Source organism: Lathamus discolor, chromosome Z, assembly GCF_037157495.1.
Source record: "Lathamus discolor isolate bLatDis1 chromosome Z, bLatDis1.hap1, whole genome shotgun sequence".
In the NCBI taxonomy this organism is placed as follows: Eukaryota; Metazoa; Chordata; class Aves; order Psittaciformes; family Psittacidae; genus Lathamus; species Lathamus discolor.
In genome coordinates this window covers 110,692,649-110,712,427 of record NC_088909.1, presented here as the reverse complement: position 1 = coordinate 110,712,427, position 19,779 = coordinate 110,692,649, and the positions used below count along the sequence as shown (strand labels likewise).

At 46.4% G+C, this 19,779-nt stretch overlaps 1 protein-coding gene across 1 annotated transcript; it reads left to right on the top strand.

Annotated features, from left to right (window-relative positions):
• The first annotated feature begins 557 nt into the window (after positions 1 to 557).
• MEX3C (mex-3 RNA binding family member C) lies at positions 558 to 18,229 on the top strand. The gene is made up of 2 exons (XM_065662856.1): positions 558 to 1,371; positions 15,092 to 18,229. The coding sequence occupies exons 1-2, from the start codon at positions 714 to 716 to the stop codon at positions 16,315 to 16,317; spliced, it is 1,884 nt and encodes a 627-aa protein (XP_065518928.1). The 5' UTR covers positions 558 to 713; the 3' UTR covers positions 16,318 to 18,229.
• Positions 18,230 to 19,779: the final 1,550 nt, after the last annotated feature.

Here is a 19,779-nt window from a genome sequence, read left to right as displayed (position 1 = left end):
GCAGCCTGGAGAAGAGAAGGCTCCTGAAGGGGAGACCTGAGAGCAGCTCCAGTGCCTAAAGGGGCTGCAGGAAACCTGGAGAGGGGCTTGGGACAAGGGCCTGTAGGGACAGGCCAAGGGGAATGGCTTGAACCTGCCCGAGGGGAGACTGAGATGAGCTCTTAGGCAGAAGCTCTTCCCTGGGAGGGTGCTGAGGCGCTGGCACAGGGTGCCCAGAGAAGCTGTGGCTGCCCCATCCCTGGCAGTGCTCAAGGCCAGGTTGGACACAGGGGCTTGGAGCAAGCTGCTCCAGTGGAAGGGGTCCCTGCCCGCGGCGGGGGCTGCAGCCCGATGCGCTCCAAGGTCCCTCCAGCACAATCCGCTCCGTGACCCCCGGCCCCCCACTCCTCAGGCACCGAGCGCCGGTAGCGGCCACAGACCGCGCGCTCCCTCCCCTGCCCCGCGCATGCCCCGCCCAGAAACCGGCTCCGCTGGCCAATGGCGCGGCGGCGAGCACGGGGCGGGGCGGGGCCGCCTCTTCCTCGCATGCACCCCCCCCCCCCGCTGCCGCCGCCGCCGCCGCCGCCCGCGGCCGCCGCCGGGGGCAGCGCCATGAGACAAAAGGCGCGGTGAGGCGCCGGCCCCGGTGGCCAGGCCGCGCTCCGTGGTGGCCGTGGCATGGTGGTCTCACGCCTCTGAGTCCGGCCCGGCCCGGCCCGCAGTGCCTCTCCGCCATGCCGAGCGGCAGCACCGCCGAGGCCTCCCCCGCCGCCGAGCCCGCCGAGCTGCCGCCGCTCCTTCCTCCCCGCCCGCCGTCGCCGCAGCCGCTGCTCCAGCAGAGCTTCGCCGGCCTCAGCCTCCGCGGCCAAGGAGGGGCAGGGGAGGCCCAGAGGCAAGCTCGGCTGCGGCGGGCGGGCCTGTCTCCGCCGTCCGATCCCCCCCTGGAGCCGGGGCCTGGAGGGGCAGAGGAGGAGGCAGCGGCGGCGGCGGCCGGGGGCGAGGCGGACCTGGACCTGGACCTGGAGCTGGACGAGGAGGAGCTGCTGGTGGGAGAGGACGCGGAGGAGGAGGACCAGGACGCGGCCGCCGTGCTGGTGCTCTCGCCCTCCCAGCCGCTGTCGCTGTTGCCGCCGCTGGGCTCCGTCCTGCGGTCGCCTTCCTTCGATGTGCGGGAGCCGCCGGCGGCGGGAGCGTTCCGCCGGGCGGACCATCCTCAGGGCATGATGGCGGCGATGCTGTCCCGCGCCTACGGCCGCGGCCTGGGCAGCGGCGGGGGGGGCACGGGCCTCAGCAGCGAGCACGCGGCGCTGCTCCGCCGAAAGAGCGTCAACACCACCGAGTGTGTGCCCGTGCCCAGCTCGGAGCATGTGGCCGAGATCGTGGGGAGACAGGGTGAGTGCGGCCGGGCCTCTCCCCACACACCCCCCGGGAGGGCCCGTTCGAGGTCGGCTGGAGGAGCCCCTCTCCCCGACACTGGGTTCGTGTCCCCCCCCGGGGCCCGCTTCCCCGTCCCCGAAGCCCCGGCTGCCCCGCGGAGCACATGGGGCTGGCGCTGCATGAGCAGCCGAGGGGAGAGAGCAAGCCCTGGGCTAGCTCAGCTCTTTGGTTGTTGTTAATTTGAGCTGTGAAACTCCGTGTATAGCCTGGCTTTGCATAGGTAGGTGTTAGCACAAGCGTTGGTCGTCGGTGATACTGGGCTTGTGGTCTTCAGTTTCACCATAGGAACTTTGTACCCGTGTTTTACAAAGGCTTTTAGGGTGAAGGACTTTTAACTTGCTTGCCTTGCAGCGCAGGGTATGGGCTGATACTGTCCCTATAGCGCTCCATGACGCTCGCCGAGACAGTGGGACCTCCGGAGCGAGCGAGGTGGAGAAAGGAACCACGTGCAGCCTTCTGTGTGAAACCCTTTGCTTTTCTGCCCGGTTTGCGGCTTCCTGTTGATCGCTGTTGCTGCACTCCGCGGGTCTCTATTATGCTGTTAGGATAAGGTCATATCGCTGCTGCCCTTTCATGTGGTCTCCTGGGAGCGGTGCTCCGAGGAGTTAGAAAGATGACGTTTCATGCCAGCTTTCTGGCCGTAAACTTGGTTCTAAAAGCACTTTATATACCAGGGGAAGAGCTGAGCAGCGTCAAGTGTAGGTGTAGAAACACAGACAGTGGAGTTGCTGCTGTCTTCCTCTTCCCTTTCTGTGCTACTCTTTATTGGTTTGGGGGTGGTGTGTCTCGTTTGCTGATCGGCTCTGATAACGAACTGTTATGCTGTCTAGTCTCTCTGCATCAATGTGGCTTTTGTTTCTTTTTTTCCCTTGAGTGTGGAAGAAATGGTAAAATCAGTCTGAACCAAGTGGTACTGAAGAAATGCCCACTGAGCACTGACACTTTTGTTTTCTCTTCCTGTATGTATTTTAGGCTTTTAGCAGTCAAGGGTGGGTTTTTTTGCTGGGTTCGTCAGAGAACCGAAGGCTGTGCAGCAGAAATTAGCAGGTAGCTTCCTCTGATGCAGACAAGTCTGTTCTGTTTCAAGCACAAAACATCTTTTCCAGTAAGTTGTGTTTGAACGTCTTAAGACTTCCTCATGTGTCACTGGGGATGGCAGGCAGGGAGGGGGGAGATGGAAAACAGAACTGAAAATGGTTATTGCTACAGTCCTGTAGAAGAGAAATACAAACTTATTGGGCTTCAAGTACAGATTAGCCTGCTGTGTTTTTCCCCCATTGATCAGGATTGTTCTCTGTAGTACATTTTTTCAGTACTTTGAGTTACTTAAAAACAAGGTAGTAGAGTTTGTGTAAAAATGGGCTCACTGTTCCTGGAGAGTTCATTTGCTGCTTCTGCTTTTATTTCTTATTAGATGTCACAGTGCTTGGCTTGTGATAAAATGTTTAGCCTCGGTGGAAAGGGATTCTATCATAAGGAGAATTAGGGCTACAAAGGAGAAAGGAGCAGAAGGAGTGGAGAGAGAGCTAAAAAAACTTGCCAGATATACTTGCATGAAAGCTTTGTGCAAGGAGGTCCTTCAGGGTTCTCATTTGGGGAGACCTGTGCTTAGAGACCAACTTACATAAGCCGTATTAGTTCCACTAAGTATTTGTCAAATTTCTTAGAAATACTGGTCCTTGCAGGTCCTTCTGTGGCCCAGAGCTGTGCTGTCTCATGACATGGGCTAAAGGCCCTCACCCACCTGCTTTGCATGTGTATGTGCTCTAACCTAGCAATGTGTGGTCAACTGTTGTGCAGCTTGGGCTGCCCCAAGCAAGTCTGGACTGAGCTGCATCCTTCACCTATCCTTCTGCCCTCTCTGAAAACGGAAGATGCTGCGTGTTCTTTCTAGCACACAGCTGGTTGCATTACCTTGAATGAATTCAGCTTAAGTTTTATGCCAGACTCCTCTGCACTGTGATACTTTTAATATCCAATTATGTAAGGGCAGTGTGATTGGGATGTTAATTCTGATGGGTTTTCATAAAGATTTAACTTCATATTTGCTCTTTTGCTGTCTCTGTGAGGTATAAAAAGAACTTGAAATGTCTGCAGCCCCAAAAAATACCAGCTCTGAAATACCAGAAATGCTAAGCTTGGTCTAGGTTTCGCAGGAGGCCTCGCTGCTCTGCCTGAAAGCATGTGTACTGTAAGTCACCCTAACTGAAATAATAATGACAACAGGAATTCCACAGTATTCTTTACCTAAATCTGATTTTTTGCACGGGGTAGGAGAATTTACAGGCACTCTGTATCAGACCAGAGGAACACCTGATTCCTAGGAGAGCTGTAAGCAAGCAAAATCATCATGGTGCTCACATTTAGCATTTTTCCAATTATGTGCAAGTTTCAGACATAAATACAGCACGTCAGACAGTGAGGTGCTTTCCCTGCAGCCCTGCTCTGGGTCACTGGATTGCTGGCCTCCACATGGGTAGCTGCCCTTGCCAGATCTTTGATGGTAGCTGTGCACAGATGTGAGATGCTGCAGCTACAGAGGTGTGGAGTGCCTCAAATGTACCTTGTAGTTGATGCTTTTCTTGTGAAGCTGCTGGGTTGCTGTAACAATGCTTCAATGCTGCTGGAAGCATTTATATCACAGAAAAGGCTTAAGTAAGATTTTATTTTAGTGAATAGTAGGTGTTCCTTCTTTAAAATGAAAAGTCCTGTAGTATTTCTTAAACCTGGAGGGATGGTGATTTGTTTCGGATTTTTTTTTTTTCCTTTTAATCTTAAATGTTCTCAACCTTTTCTTATTCCACTTACCCCCCCAAAATGCAGCTGACAGACAGTGGTTGGGATAGTGTAATGCAATTCTTCACATGAAGTGGAAGAATCTCAAAGGTGAACAGCGAAGGAAAAGGTGCTTGTATCCTTTTATTCGTGTAAAGGCATGTGATTTGGAGCCAGGAAAACTAGATTTCATTCATGGCATTGTACAGGCTTCCTGTATGAATTTGCACTTGCTGTTGAATTCAACCTTCGTTAAGTTGTCCAGTCATCGTGCTGATCAGAAAAGTGAGTTCCTTTGCACAAAGTTACTTTGGTTTTTAGAAAATAAATAAAGTTTGAGAAAGTGCTCTTTGAGAAGTGGTGCAAGAAAGCTGCATTGCCAAGGAGGTGACCTTGTTTGCCTGAGAAAAGCTGGCATAGGGCGTATACCCAAAATTATATAAGCATGAATCTAGACTTTAAAAAAAACAACCAACTTCTAGGGATCTAACTTGGGAGGTTTAGTTTTAATCTCTAGATCATGTGAAGGACTTGCAAAAGTCTGCTCTGCGTCACCTGGAAACATCCTGCATGTACATATGTGAAGTTGGTCATGGTAATTTTCTTTGTCAATCCTGCTGGGCCCTGAGAAGGATTTGATAAGTTTAACTGGGGTCTTTAGTGTCCCCTCCACCATCCACTTTCTTTAATAAGAAAAGCACGTTTAAACACTAAAAGCTCTTTTGAGTAATGCAAAAAGAGGGGTGGTGTCTGAAGACATGAACAGAAAACCTGAACAATGCAGGTAGGGACAGAAGTCTGTGCTGTAGGGGGATGCTGCATCCCTGAGTGTTTTCACATAATGACTGCTGGGATATTTGCCCATTTCATTCCACTGTTGTGACTATCCAAGTAATGTGATTTTTTCCAAGTGTGTATCTTTCCTATAAAGCTGACAGTAGTGTTTTTTCTCCCCAAGACATCACTTGAGTTGAGCTACTTAACTCTTGAGCTTGATGCTTTTCTTTTTTCAGTAAGTATAGTTTAGATGATGGCTGCAAGAAACTGAAACGAGCCGGGCAGTCTCCAAACCCCAGATGAGTAAGAGGAGGAGGAATGATATCATCCCATTTCACTGATTAAATCGATAATGACAAATCTGCTTTGCATGAGACAGCCTTGCCACTGAAATAACAATTTTATGCATATTTAATGATCTTGGACTCCTTTTTGCTCTTTGCTTTTGAATGCGTACTCGAGTAAAATATTACTTTGCTTAAAACAGTCCTGTACCTTGAAGCAAAATGCTTCTGGTAAGTTGGTAACTGATAACTAGCACAGCTGAACAGCTGGAGAAGGGCAATACCTCCTACTCCTGCGGGAGTGGAAGTGGTGCTAAAACAGTCCTGGAGGAAATACTTGCGTTAGCAGAGTCCGGTACCTAGATGTCCTATGGTAGGATAATTACACCTTTTCATAGAGAACTGTATGTCTGGATTTATGTCTCTATGTTGTGATAACAGTGTTACTGAGTTACTGACAATATTTATGTAGCCTTGACTGGTTATTAATTGCTCACCTGTAAGTAGTCAGCATAAACACAGCTAACTAGTCTGAATTGCCTGTTGGCTTCTTTTTACCTGGATGCTTAAAGATTTCCACTCTCAGGGATAAGTTTAATTTATATGACTGAAGTCATCATATATCTCAGTGCCAGCTTATTGCCACAGACAGCAAAGACCACAGGTTCAGCTAACTTACTTTAAGTGAAAGCTGAAATGTCAGTTATACTTCAGATATATTTTTGCATCCTCTACAGCAAGCAGGTTATTGGATACTATATGAAATGGTTTGCCCTAAAGACTGAAAGAAAACTTGAGCTGTTTGTTAAAATCCAATATAAAAGCTGTTTTCCTGATAAGCTTAATTGTTAGAGCTTGTAAATCTAGGAACTTAAACATGTGAGCATACAGTGACCTGGCTCTGAACAGCCTCAGTTCCTTGCTGAAGTTTCAGTGATTTATTGCTCTGGTGCTGTTTAACAAACATTTTGGTTCCGCTGTTTGTGATTTGCTTTATGCAAAGACCCAACACCAGTTGCAGGGTGTGTCAGAAAGGTGCAGGTTTTCCAGCTGGGATCATAAATCCTCAGTTACAAATACTGCTACTGTTTGGTTTTGTGGGTGGGAAGCGCACCAAATTCAGTGCACACTCGGGTGATTTTTCTCTTTCTGTAGTCCACCAGCAGTTCTGTGTGTTTTAACATATGAATACCAGAAATTAATACCTGCATAAGTAGATTTTCTTTTTGGATGAAACTGAAATTAAAATAATGGAGATCTTACCAAGTAAAATGCTACATTTTAACCCTCTGGCCCTCCCCCCCCCCCAAAAAAAAAATTTCTATGTTCTAAAATAGCATGGCTTTTTAAGTTTATAGCTAATACATGCAAAAGAAATCCTGGCTAATGTATTTCCGAACTACACTAGATTAACCTGTCTGTGGCATGAAAAAACAGTGATGAACACTTTTTTTTTTTAAGCTGTTGGTAAAGTTGGCAGATGATGTGTGTTTTCTTGCAGTAGTCTCTGTAGCCTTCTCTTGTAGTACACTGTGGTCTGAATTTCTGGAAGAGAAACTTTGTTCTAAACAAAGTGTTGAATATCTCAAAGCTTAAACTTGTTTTTGATGCAGTATCTCCATCCCACAGGGCTAATTCCCTATCAGAAGCAAAAAAAATTTAACAGGGATACTTGTAACAAGAAAAACCCCGACAGGCTGCTGAGCTCTAGAACATTTCTGTTTAATCAAAAGAAAAGGTTAAAAAGCTCTAAATCAAGCCTTTGTTTCCAAGTTCAATTACCCTTTAAGAATGTCTTCCTTTTCTCTCTCTTTCAGGTATTCCTTTAGGTTCACGAGGTCTCACCAGCATCCGAGATCTATGTTTCCCTCAGTGGTGTGAGTCAGTTGTTCTGCAGTCTGTACCAAGTTGTCTGCTGCTTCTTTGATCAAAGGCACAGTGCCTCTCACGATTTTTTACCTTCTAGTTCATTTTACATTTGACAATATATGGTGGAATTTTGTGTATTAAACTGCAGGTCTAGCAACATCTTTGAATCATGGCTTTGGTGTAGGTGAAGATTTGCATAGGGTTTTTGCAGTCTTATTTGCCATCATGGCATCTTGAATTGTGGTCCCTTTTAATATCCTCCATCTGCAGGTCAGCTTTCCCAGCACTGTTGCTCTCACTAGATCAGTGTTCTTGATGGAAACAACTCTTGTCCTGTAGCTATTTTATTTGTTGAATGTACTCCCTGTCATAACTATTGCTTCTTTACACTGTATCTTTCTAATTTTTCTCAGCAGCTGCTGCCTTAGTCCTGGTACTGTAATTAATAATATAAGTTGCCCTCTGGTTCTTTTGTTGCATGTAACTTGTTTACTGAGTTGCCATCTGTCTCGGGGATTGGAGTATTCCTCTGCCTCTGAGATTACTTATTTGATAGATTGTCCCAGTCTGACATACAAAGCAAACAGTGTGCAGGCTTGCTACTTCATTCTGTACTGGATTGATGTACAAGTCAGTTGATAAATTGATAACATACCTAAGGAATAATGAGTTTGCACATGGTTACTGAACTAGGGCTTCTTCCCTCCAGAAATGTCCCAAGAGCTTGTAAACAGCCTTTTCTTGGGAAGCTTTCTCAGCATCATCAGAGATTCTTAAAGCTGCCCTCTTTTCCCATCCTGTTAGCTCTTCTTGGCAGCAATGGGGCCAGACAGAGTACTGTTCCCTGAGGTCTGGCACGATGAAGTGGTTGACTGTGATTAGTTGGCTCTTGATGAAAGTAGCTGAGATCTCCAGGTCATCCTCCCTCCTGGTACGTAGACAGGCCTGAGCCTGCACAGCTGCAGCACCTGGTGCACTCAAGATAGAAGTGCTTGTCTGGAAAGCATCTTGTCTTAAAACCCTTCTGCAGTTTCAGCTGGATGATGACAAGCAGGAAAGTCATACATCATCTTAGCATTCCTTCATGTAAAAAGTACAAAGTGGTGAGTGGTCAGTTGCTGCTCAGTAATGGGTGAGCATGATGGAATTATAATGGAAGCAGTCTCAGTCACTATATATAGTGTGAGTAGTATTGAAATGTTCCACAGGCAGGCACAGGGGTTTGGTAACTGCAGCGTAACTAAAAGCCTTTGATTGCAGTGGTAAGTTAATGATGGGGTCAGAATGCACGGAACATGTCTTTGGTAGAAGTATAAAACGCTCAAATTCTTATTTTTCTTAAAAGACCTGTATGTCATCTTTCCTTTTCTGGAATAACTTTTATCAGTGGCTGTCAGTTGAGTTTTCCTTTCTCTTCTACCCTAGGAGCTAATGTACCTAACTTGCAGCATTGCTTATTGTAGTGTCATTATAGTTAGACGTGAAAGATGGTTATTACCAGTGTATAGCACTTCTGAGGTACAGTCATTGTCTGAAACCATTAATGCAGCCATGCTTCGGAGCAGATAATTTTGTTCCCAAATTTTAGGTTGTCATGGTACCAGTATCACATTTTAGATCCTAAATTTGAGAAGAAGCTCTCTGCTTTGTGGGTCCTCATTAAGAAACATCCCTACTGTGGTAAACAGAAAGCTTCATCTAAAAATACCACCTATTGAAGGGCAGGGGCACCTACTGGTGCTTGAGTAGCCTGTATTAAAAGCCTTTGCCATGGGGCATTAATCTTCCAGTTCTGCTTGTGCATTTCATGTAGCCATCTCCAAGGAACTGCACCTTGGGCACCATCAGGGAGGAGACTGCTTTGGATTGTTAGGTGATGAACAAAATGACTATTCCTCAAAATCTGCCAGTGTCTGTGCCCCCATTTAAGCAGTTACCCTGCTCCCTTCTCCTTCAGGGACTGTCATCTTCTGTTTCCAGGCCTGCCCCATGAGCTTGAGCGAGTCCCAGCTGTGCTTGTCTCTTGGTTTATTCATGTTTGTTAGCATTACATCAAGTGGTCACACTGCAGCCTTAATCTTACCAGCTAATTAACCCAAATAGTGATCAGGCTTTTGTCTTTACTGGAGAATACTAATGGGAAGCTAAGCTGTTAGTGGTTGGTCTAGTGCTGTCTTCAGGACAGATGCTGTGCTGTGTGATGAGGTGTCTGTCAGCTGACCTTCAACTATGGAGAAAACTGCACAAAATGAACGAAAACTTGCTTTCAAAAAATTCTGATAATTATTTTCCAAGTTTAGGCTGCCTCTTAAAATTGTTTAAAAATCATTTTAAATTTACAGCCTTCATTCCTAAAATCAGAATGCCACAGAGGGGATAAATAACTGCCTGGGTACAGAGATCTAGGGGTTTGTGTGGAGCAGCATCTTTTGTAAGTGCAGAGAAATTACTTCATCTTCCTTGCATTTACTATCTATATTCAACAGCCAGTTGAAAAAAAAATAAAGGAGTTGAAATTTTACTGTCTATGAATTTAAACGAGGTGTGAGATGAATTAATTGATCTTAGGTGAAGGCTGATAGTAGCCAGAGTCAGTCTATCAACTGACCAGACAACATACGTATTTAATAACCCAGTGAAGTGTCATAAATACTCTGGTCTTAATTGTGTGGCCAGCCTGCCTAAGGTGGTTTAACCATTAAACAATTTAGAATAGGATTTAATTTTTCTGTCCCAATGCAGCTCTATCTGTGCTTAATAAATTGGGCATATATCAGTTTTCTGCTGTATGGTCACAAACTGGATAGGTATTTTTAGCCATGTCACAACTGAGAGGAAGCAAAAGAATGCAGCTTGTATCACCAATGGGAATGAGCAGCACTTCTACAAACTATGTAGAGCAGTCATTCTTAATGAAGTAGATTAATTTTTCTTTGTTTTCAATTGGGTGGGCAGTGTTAAGCTCTGCAGACCCGACAGCCTTAAGGTACATCCAGTGTTTCAGTCTCTGCAAATCCTTCGTTACCTTCGCTGCAGGAGTTCCACTTCCCAATTAAAAGCTTGTGGCAACCTAGCAAGGAAAGAGGCTGTGCCAGCTTAACAGACTGTGTCCATACACAACAGCTGCAGGTTCATAGAAAACAAATCCCTGTGCAGTCTCCTCTTTCCTTGTCATGACCAGTGATCCTGTGCCATTCCCTTCATGTCTGCCGGGACTTCCCAGACCCTGCACTTGCTTTCTAAGCAAGGAATTAGCCACAGTTCCACTAGCAGTTCATGGTTCCAGGTTGATGTCACTAATTATTCTATTGCTACCTCCTTACTTGGTATCAGCCTATTACAAAATCAGTGGTCAGTGTGCTAAAGACTATTGAGTGGAGGCTGTAATACTCCATTGTCTTTCATCAGATAACAGCAAAGCTACTGAAAAATATATTCCTGTGAACGGCATCTTTCCCTTTAGTGCTGACAAGCTGCAGAGGCCAATCTGTCACATCTCTGCTTTGCCCATGGTTGCTCTGGGCTGTGTAGGAGGATGCCAGGTTTGGTTGGGACTGCTCATCAGCCCTGCCTTCTGCATGAGAGGTGAGTTAGTGCTAATGCAGCTTCACCCTGCTTGCTGCTTTTACAGCCCAGGCAATACTGTGTCTTCCCACTGGATTTGGTGTCTTGAAGGAGCTTCTCAGTTTTAACAAAGGACTCGTCAGGAGCACGGAAGGAGAACAAACTGGTATATTAGGTTGTGGTTCGCAGGGAATGCTTACTGAATTTTTACCCACTATGACTTCCAGGCATCTATCTAGATAAACTTTTTTTTTTTCCCCAGGTTTTTAGTTCCAAAGCCCTGTGTAACTGGGGAGGCAAGGTTAAACAGACATGAAGGTTAAAAGTGTTTGGGTTCTTGTGCATGCCTGAACCCCAGTTTCACAGTGCTTGGCAAGAGTTGCAGGAGGAATGTGTGTATGAAGTGGGTTCCCCTGTTTTGACAGGCTGCATTTTGGTAGTGTTGGTACTGAGAAGCATGAAGGACTCCCTTCCCCTGGTGTAATTGTTTGGAAGAGACCACACAATGAAGGGATCCTCATCTATAAATAAGTCCTTGTCCCATTCCCAGTGTATCGCATTGAGGTGAATGTAACAGAAGGAAGAAAGGGCTGGAGAAGAAGGTTCAGTTCCTCCTGGGCTGCTTGGGTGGCAGAGGAGTCGTGAATTTCGGGAGGTTCTTGGCTCAGGCCAGCAGGGTGCTGGCGTGGTGCACAGCACTCCTGCTGCAGTCACTGGGCTCCATCGGCTCCCTTGGGGAGTTTCTGTCACGGTGTAAGTGGCCTGAGACCAGGTCTGATGTATCTCATCCTGTTTGTGGTGATGAAGGCTGAGCTGGCCATTGCTGTGTGGCAGGTGAGGACTGTGTATGCTGTGGCTGCTGCACTTAACTCTCACTTTAAGCAGGGAGGGAGGAAATAATCTGTCTTCCTATCACATTTTCTTTAGTAAGGAAGTGTTTCATCATTTAAAATGGGTAGTGTATGAGGTAAACAGTTCATTCAGAGCTACCTTTAAGTCTCTTGGGGAGTATGATGTTCGAGTGTGTTTAAAATGTTCGGTCGCATAATCCTCTTACAGGAAAAATGGGGAGGAGGCTTGAGAAGAATGGTACAAATCAGCCGGCACAGGATGAACACTGCCTGCAGGGCTTAGTACAGCTCAGCTCCTCCACAGGTGCCTGGGCAGGCCAGTACTGAATCTTTGCCTAAATGCAAGCAAAACTAAAGGATTTTGCTTTAGCTATGTCAGTGTGTACTTATGGATGAATGTGCTGCCTAGGAATGCTTACACTGCTGAATCAAGTACGGTAACTCCTATTGAATAGACTTCCATTAACATACCAAAGCTAAAATTGCTTTGAAATATTTGATTAAATTGAATTTCCAGTCCCCTCTTTGGGCTTTTTTCTCTCTGTACTTCAACATCCTGGCTACAATAGCCTGATGATACATTGCACAAGTGTGGGGCCATGTATTGGGTTTTTTTTCCTTTGTCTTCCTTTTTTTTTTTCTTGCTAAGCTCAGGAGACTGGGAAACTTCTTGATTCATCCTTCAGCCACATGAGTCCATAGCTGAAATGCTTCATGTTGTGGCCTCAGCGCCTCTGGGTGCTGGGAGCTGTCGGACTGGGGATGGGATCAGCCGTGCTTCATATCATCATCTCGGTAGTGAGTAATGGGGGAGGATGGGCAACCAGAGTGGCTGAGTAAAAGGCAAAGATCATGCTGCTGGAGTGCTCTGATGGGCAGCTGACCTTGTGCTCTGACATGACTGTCTGTTGTGGGGTTTTCCAGCACTCCTTGCTGACCAAACCCAGCAGGTATTACTGACTCATTCAGAAATGTTGGGTTTTGTATGCGGTGACTTTCTTCAGTTCCTTCTAAGTTTCAGATAGAGTTGCGAGTTGGCCTTAGTGGTCAGTTGTTCCATTGGAGCCAGCTTTCCACTGTTTAAAACTCTTGTTGTGTTGCTGCAAGGAGCTGAGGCAGTATTCAGTCTCTGCTTCCTAGGTATGTGGCTCACACCCTGAAAGAAAAGGGTGCCCATCTTGGTCTGTGCCCTTCTGCAGCCTGAGGAAGAAAGGCAGGAAGGCTTTCCTTCACACAGGAGTGGTTTGGAAATGCAGCTCTGGCAAAGCAGTCTCTGTGAGTTTGCAGCAGAATTGGGGAATGGAGCTGATGGTGCAGACTTCTGACTTGATTTGAGTTTCTAAAGCATCAGGAAAATCTCATCTAAAATGTAAACTGTAAGAATTGGTAAGGCACTTTGGAATCTAGAAGTAAGTAGGGTCTGAAGTGTGGTATATATATAAATAGCCGCATTGATATTTATTATGTGTATGCCTTGTGCTTAGTATTCTTTAAATGCTGCCTCTAATCTTTTAGGAAGTAAGAGTAGGTATTTGGGTGGAATGGTGTAAATTAAAGTTATCTGTGTAGATTGGGGAATAGTTGAAGCACATCAGGAGGCTGTCTTCGGCTATTGGTGTTCCAGTAAATAGGGCTTGATTGGAGTGAAAACCTCAGCAGCACCATTTTAGGGACCCTTGTGGGTTTAAGATTTGAACCCAACACATTTTCTGAGTAACTGTGAAAGGGTAGGAAACAGAGCGAGAGAGCAGGTTTACATGCAGGGAGAAATGCAGACAAAGAGATGGAGGGAGTAAAGGCAAAATGCCAGAGCAAGGTGCTGTTGTCTGGTACGAGCCCGGAAATGACATGGCTTCAAAGGATGTGTGTTTTGCAGCTTCCATAAGGCATCTCATGCCTGTGTTTTCCTTTATTTTACCTATTGGGGTGCTGGTGCCTTTCCAGTGGGCTGTAGTGGGAGATTGAGGTTTATGGATTTGTTTTCTCCTGCAGGTACTTGTGCCTCTTGCTGAACTACTTGTTCAGCTCTCAGGTCTGCATCCCTCCACTGTGCAGATCTGCCTGTGCCTCACTCCTTCCCTTGCAGAAGCACTCCCCTGCTCCTCCCTGCACTTTCTGGTGGAGGTAGGGCCTCCCTACAAGCTGTTGAAGATAATGAACTTCCTCTCCAGCTGTGTCCTGGAAACAAAGGGCTGTTGTGTTCAGCCTTTGTCCTTACTCTGTGGAGGGGCCCTGTGAGAAGCAGGTCTTCCTTCCCTCTATTCCAGCTAGCATCTGCATATTTGCTGGTTTTTTATTAGTAGATAGTCCTGAATTAAGTGCATATGTGAGTGGCTTTTTAACTGTGAAATTGTTATCACTAGTGGTACCTTGGGTGCAAAAAACACTGTTTTGAGAGACTGTTTCATGTACCCAGACAGTTATGAGGTACTTAAAGTAAATGAATAAAATGGGAACAAATTTCACTCTGCAAGTGAAATGATGCTTAAAACACTTGATCTGCAAATGTTGCTTATAGTTGTTTCAAGATGAGGTTTGCTATAAAATGACGTTTAGCATGACATGCTTTTGAATTTGTTGTAATACAGGCTAAATTCAGTTAAGACTGAATGCCATAGACTGTCTTGCATGTCGTGGGCCTGCTTGTGTGTCTCAGTTTCGCACTGCAGGTTTTTCTGGTCCTGTGATGGGTAAGAGGTGCTTCTGTAGGCACCATGCCAAAATGCCTTAAGCATCTTGAGAAAGAGAGCCTGCTGCCACTGTGTTCCAGCAAACTTTATAATTTGGTCCCCAGAAATCAAAAACAAATGTTCCATTAACTTCTTGTTTCTCTTTTGGGTTGTATTTACCCAGTTAACGAGAGAAATTCCACGTAGGCAAATAATAGTGCACAGTAAGCCTTATTTGCATGCAAACTGCTTGAGCTCCTACTTGACAGTTCAGGGAGTGGCTCCTTCACCCCACAGGGAAGAGTAATGTTTAAATAACACTTACTGATAACAGGAAGCAAATGAAGAGTTCTCAGTAGATCAATTTTATCTGTATCCTCCACAGGTTGTATCACAGACCCTTCTCTCCCCTATAAATGTTTAATTTGCCTTTAGGTTACGCTTGTCAGTGAAAGGCTGGTGTATATCAGACATACGTGCATCTGTGTGAGAGCCTTTACTGCTTTTGCAGGATGTCAGAAATAGCTGAAGGATACCCCATCAATGGAGAAACCCACCATTATGGGGTAATCATGAAGGTGGCTGTCAGGAAAAAGCCATCCATGTTTATTCACCATCTAATAGCTGTTGAGGAGGTGACGGGCCAAATCAGCCCAAGAAGCATTGCTAAAATAGTCTGTGGCTGGAAGTATCAGAGTTCTGCTTGGAAATAATGGGTGGAAGTTGTTACTGCTTTCTCTGCTGTTGATTGCAGAGATAAAAACAGCTGCTTTTGGTTTCACCCTATGGTTTCTTGGAACTCTCAAACAGCTTAAAATAGCCAACTTTCTTGTGGCTTTCTAAACTTAGCTGTCTTGCTAAACTTGCATGTGTTCCCTTTAAACAGGTTGCAAAATAAAAGCACTAAGGGCCAAGACAAATACTTACATTAAGACCCCTGTTCGTGGAGAAGAACCCATCTTTGTTGTCACTGGACGAAAAGAGGATGTAGCCATGGCCAAAAGGGAAATTCTCTCAGCTGCCGAACACTTCTCCATGATCAGAGCGTCACGCAACAAGAACGGTCCTGTCCTGGCAGGTTTGCCATGTACCCCCAACCTGCCAGGTCAGACAACTGTCCAAGTCAGGGTGCCTTACCGCGTAGTTGGGCTGGTGGTTGGTCCAAAAGGAGCTACAATCAAAAGAATTCAGCAGCAGACCCATACCTACATAGTCACTCCCAGCAGAGACAAGGAGCCTGTCTTTGAAGTCACGGGGATGCCCGAAAACGTGGACCGCGCACGTGAGGAGATCGAGATGCACATAGCGATGCGCACTGGGAACTATATTGAGCTGAGCGAGGAGAACGACTTCCACTACAACGGTACAGACGTGAGCTTTGAAGGAGGCACCCTCGGCTCAGCATGGATCCCCTCTAACCCCGTCCCTCATAGCCGCACCAGAATGATCTCTAATTACAGAAATGACAGCTCCAGCTCCTTGGGAAGTGGCTCCACAGATTCCTATTTTGGAAGCAATAGATTGGCTGACTTCAGCCCAACAAGTCCCTTCAGCACAGGTAACTTCTGGTTTGGAGAAGCGCTGCCTTCAGTTGGCACGGAAGATCTTGCGGCTGACTCTGCCGCATATGACTCCTTACCAAAGCCTTGCCAAACCATCTGGACTCCTTTTGAACCGGTAAACCCTCTCTCTGGCTTTGGTAGCGATGCTGCAAGCAATGCCAAACCTCGGCGCCAAGCCAGCCAGCCATCTACTCCTCACTTGTCACCCACATTTCCAGAAAGTCTGGATCACTCGCTGGTGAGGAGAGCAACAAGCGACCCACCTACCGTCATCCACCAAGCTGGCCTTCCCGTGTACATCCCTGCTTTCTCCAATGGTACCAACAGCTATTCCTCTTCCAATGGTGGCTCCACGTCCAGCTCGCCCCCCGAGTCAAGACAGAAGCACGACTGTGTGATCTGCTTTGAGAGCGAAGTCATTGCGGCCCTGGTCCCCTGTGGCCACAATCTCTTCTGCATGGAGTGTGCCAACAAAATCTGTGAGAAGGAAATGCCATCGTGTCCTGTTTGCCAGACAGCTGTTACTCAGGCAATCCAAATTCACTCTTAAAACATACATAGATATTATGCATGGACTGTTAAAGGCACGGGTGTAATGGCACCTGCTGGCAAACTTCTTAATGAATTCTGACTATTGAGCTTTCTTGGGATTAGGCTGAAGTTGTTAATGAATTTCTGCTTTCTCAAATGGCTGCTATGGTAACACTAAAGGTAGGTGGTCTCTGTCCAGTTCACTGTAAGCAGATGGCACATAGAGCATAGAGTGAGCTGGTGTGATGATATGGCACAGCAAGGGGAAGCGTTCATCAACTTCACAACTGAAAAGAAACATGTTATATGAGCTTTCTAAAGGATCATTGTTAAACATTTGACTTGTGTGCGCTGGCAGCAGTGAACCTCATTGCCTGAACTCAGAAGTGCTCATCTGCCATGGAGAGTTTGTGGCATTATCAATATATCAACACTTCCAATGCTGCCTTCTTTACACTGCCAGGTGTGAAAAACAGGTTTGGGGAAATACATACATCTTATTTTTTGCTTCGTGCATAACTCAGGCCTGATTCTTCAGCATTGCAGTTAAAGCATGGTTTGATTCGGATGATGTTAGTGGCAGGTTCAGATAATGAATTACGGCGAGGGAGGGGAAGCCGCTCGGCGCACCTCCGTTATGCCTGACGTTAAGGGCAGTATGTTCAGAGGATCAGGAGCATCTAGATTTATGAATTCCCACCCTCTGCTTTTCTTAATGCAATGTGGAAAAGTCCGGCTGGCTCCATCCCGTTTCAGAGAGGGATGCCCATAGTTCAACTTCTAGTGGGGATGCTGACATTCCGTTCATTAGTCCGATCAAGCTGTCCTTAAATTACATTTGTAGCGAGTGTATAGTTGAAAATGTGAAGCATTTTTTTGTGTTCAATCCATACTTGTCTTGCACATAGATAAATAATATATTTTATTTTTAGTAAGGTAAAGGAGAAACGGGGAGTTGCGCACGTGCCCGTGTATTGCTCATGACAGCAGCTGTGACAGTGGCCCTGCAATCAGTTTACTTCATTTCAAAACTCTTTCCAATCATTAAAAAAATTAAAAAAACCTTAATAAAAAAAAAAAACCTAAAAAATGAAAGAATTTTCAACACGCTTCTTACATTTCAACCTGTGGATGTTTGTAGCTGCTTCATCCTCAGTAGGTTCCCAAATCTGCACTGGCATGTTTAAAACAATAAAAACAATTTTAAAAAAACAAAAAAACCAAAAGACACAAAGACACAAAGTGGAGTTCTGGTGGATTTTTTTCTAACTTTTTTTTTCCTGGAGCATTATTTTTCCCAAGACAAAGCTTTTTTCTCAGCCTAAGAAAATGAAATTATATGTGTACTGAACTAGTAAATACACAGAAAAGTTTATTTTTTATTTCCACTTGAAGAGTTACATTTCGTATAAAGAGTTTACAAATAACAGTTTTTATTTCATGATTTTCGGTATAAGAGTTGCCTTGACGGCACGTTATGTACTGCATAACTTCAATGCTATGATTGCTTATAGGATAGTTACATGTCAGTATTGAATCCTAATCTGTAGCTGCAGTCTTGTAGATGCAAACAAGCGTTCACGGGGCATGTATTTTGTATTATACTGCATTGTACACCACAACTAATAAGCCAAGGAGTCAACAGATGTTAGCTGGGTGTACTATTTCTATAAACCACAAACTTAAGAATGATGAGCTATCAATATAGTTTAGTATTTGCTAATTTTACTACACTTTTTGTTATGTATATGTAGGGAGGTCATAGGGGTTATTCAATTTGAGTAAAGTTTAAAAACCATATATTTTATGATAAAGGGCCTTTAACTTATGATGGCCAAAGCACTGATATTATATATTTGCTGTAAAGAGAATTATAAGAGTTTTATTTTTCTGATATTAAAAGTTACTTAATAAAGACTCGTTTCCATTAACTTGAATGTTTTGCTGTCTATGGTTGTCCCCTGGAGCAGCCTGGGGAGGCTGGGGATGGGGATAGGGGTGGGTGATATCCCTCACCCAGACACCATGGGGGTTTCCCATTGCTTAATACACCACAGATCTGGCTTTGTGGCTGAGTGACTTCACATGCCAATGGTCCTGCTGTCTGTTAACTTCTGCCTTTACAAAGCAACTGGTGTCTTCCAGAGCGTGCAGCTGATGAGGACCCTGCATTTGAAGTTAGTGCAAGGTAAACTCCTTGTGCTCATGTGTGTGAGCATGGACCAGCAGCAGAAATCACAGAATCCCAGCCTGATTTGGGTTGAAGGGACCTTAAAGCTCCTCCAACTCCAACCCCTGCCCCGGGCAGGGACCCCTTCCGATGGAGCAGCTTGCTCCAAGCCCCTGTGTCCAACCTGGCCTTGAGCACTGCCAGGGATGGGGCAGCCACAGCTTCTCTGGGCACCCTGTGCCAGCGCCTCAGCACCCTCACAGGGAAGAGCTTCTGCCTAAGAGCTCAGCTCAGTCTCCCCTCGGGCAGGTTCAAGCCATTCCCCTTGGCCTGTCCCTACAGGCCCTTGTCCCAAGCCCCTCTCCAGGTTTCCTGCAGCCCCTTTAGGCACTGGAGCTGCTCTCAGGTCTCCCCTTCAGGAGCCTTCTCTTCTCCAGGCTGCCCCAGCCCAGCTCTCTCAGCCTGGCTCCAGAGCAGAGCTGCCCCTCTCCAGCTTGCTTGTGCCTGCAGGGCAGGATCAGGAGCTGCCCACGGGCAGAGAGCTCCTTCCTGGCCTGACACAGGAGCTCACCCATCCATAGGTAAGCTCCCCCCCAAACTCCCCATTCCAACCCAAAACCCAGCTTCTTTCCTGAGTCCTGATGCATGGGCAGCCTCATCCCAAGGGAAGCATTGCCCTTCTACCTGTCGGAGCTACAGCCGATGTAAGTGTCCTTACAGGACATGGAGAAGGGAGCTCTTGTTCCAAGGGCAGAGAGGATCCCTGTGTGCAGCTCCCTGCCCCAGTGCAGCAGCCCCGGTGCTCACACAAGTGAAGGAGCAGCTGGGGTTTGTTTATTCATTTACACATAAATAAGGGCATAAATAAGCACAAAAGGGGTTTGTTTATTTATTTACTGGTTTTAACACACAGCATCCTGTTGCCAGCCCCTGTGCTGTACCTGCTGCCCCAGTGTGAGCCCTGTGGACACTTGGACCATGGCTGGTTTTCAGGACCCAACAGGAGGTGCTGAGCTCAGGGCCAGCCCGCGCCACTTCCACCCACACACCACAGCTCCTGAGCAGCAGCCTCAGCGCTGACAGCGAATATCCGGAGAGGCTGCAGCTTCACATCCCTATTCCTGCCCTTGCTCCCAACGAGGAGCCAGAGGACGCTTCCCAACGCAGGGACTGGGCTATCGGAGCAAGCAGATGCTGCTGCAGCAGAGCAGGGATGGGACCCTGACAGCAATGGTCCTGCGGGGCTTGTGGCAGATGCCAACCCAGGCTGGTGCCAACTCAGCCTCTCCGGAGCCCCCCGGCTGCAGCCGA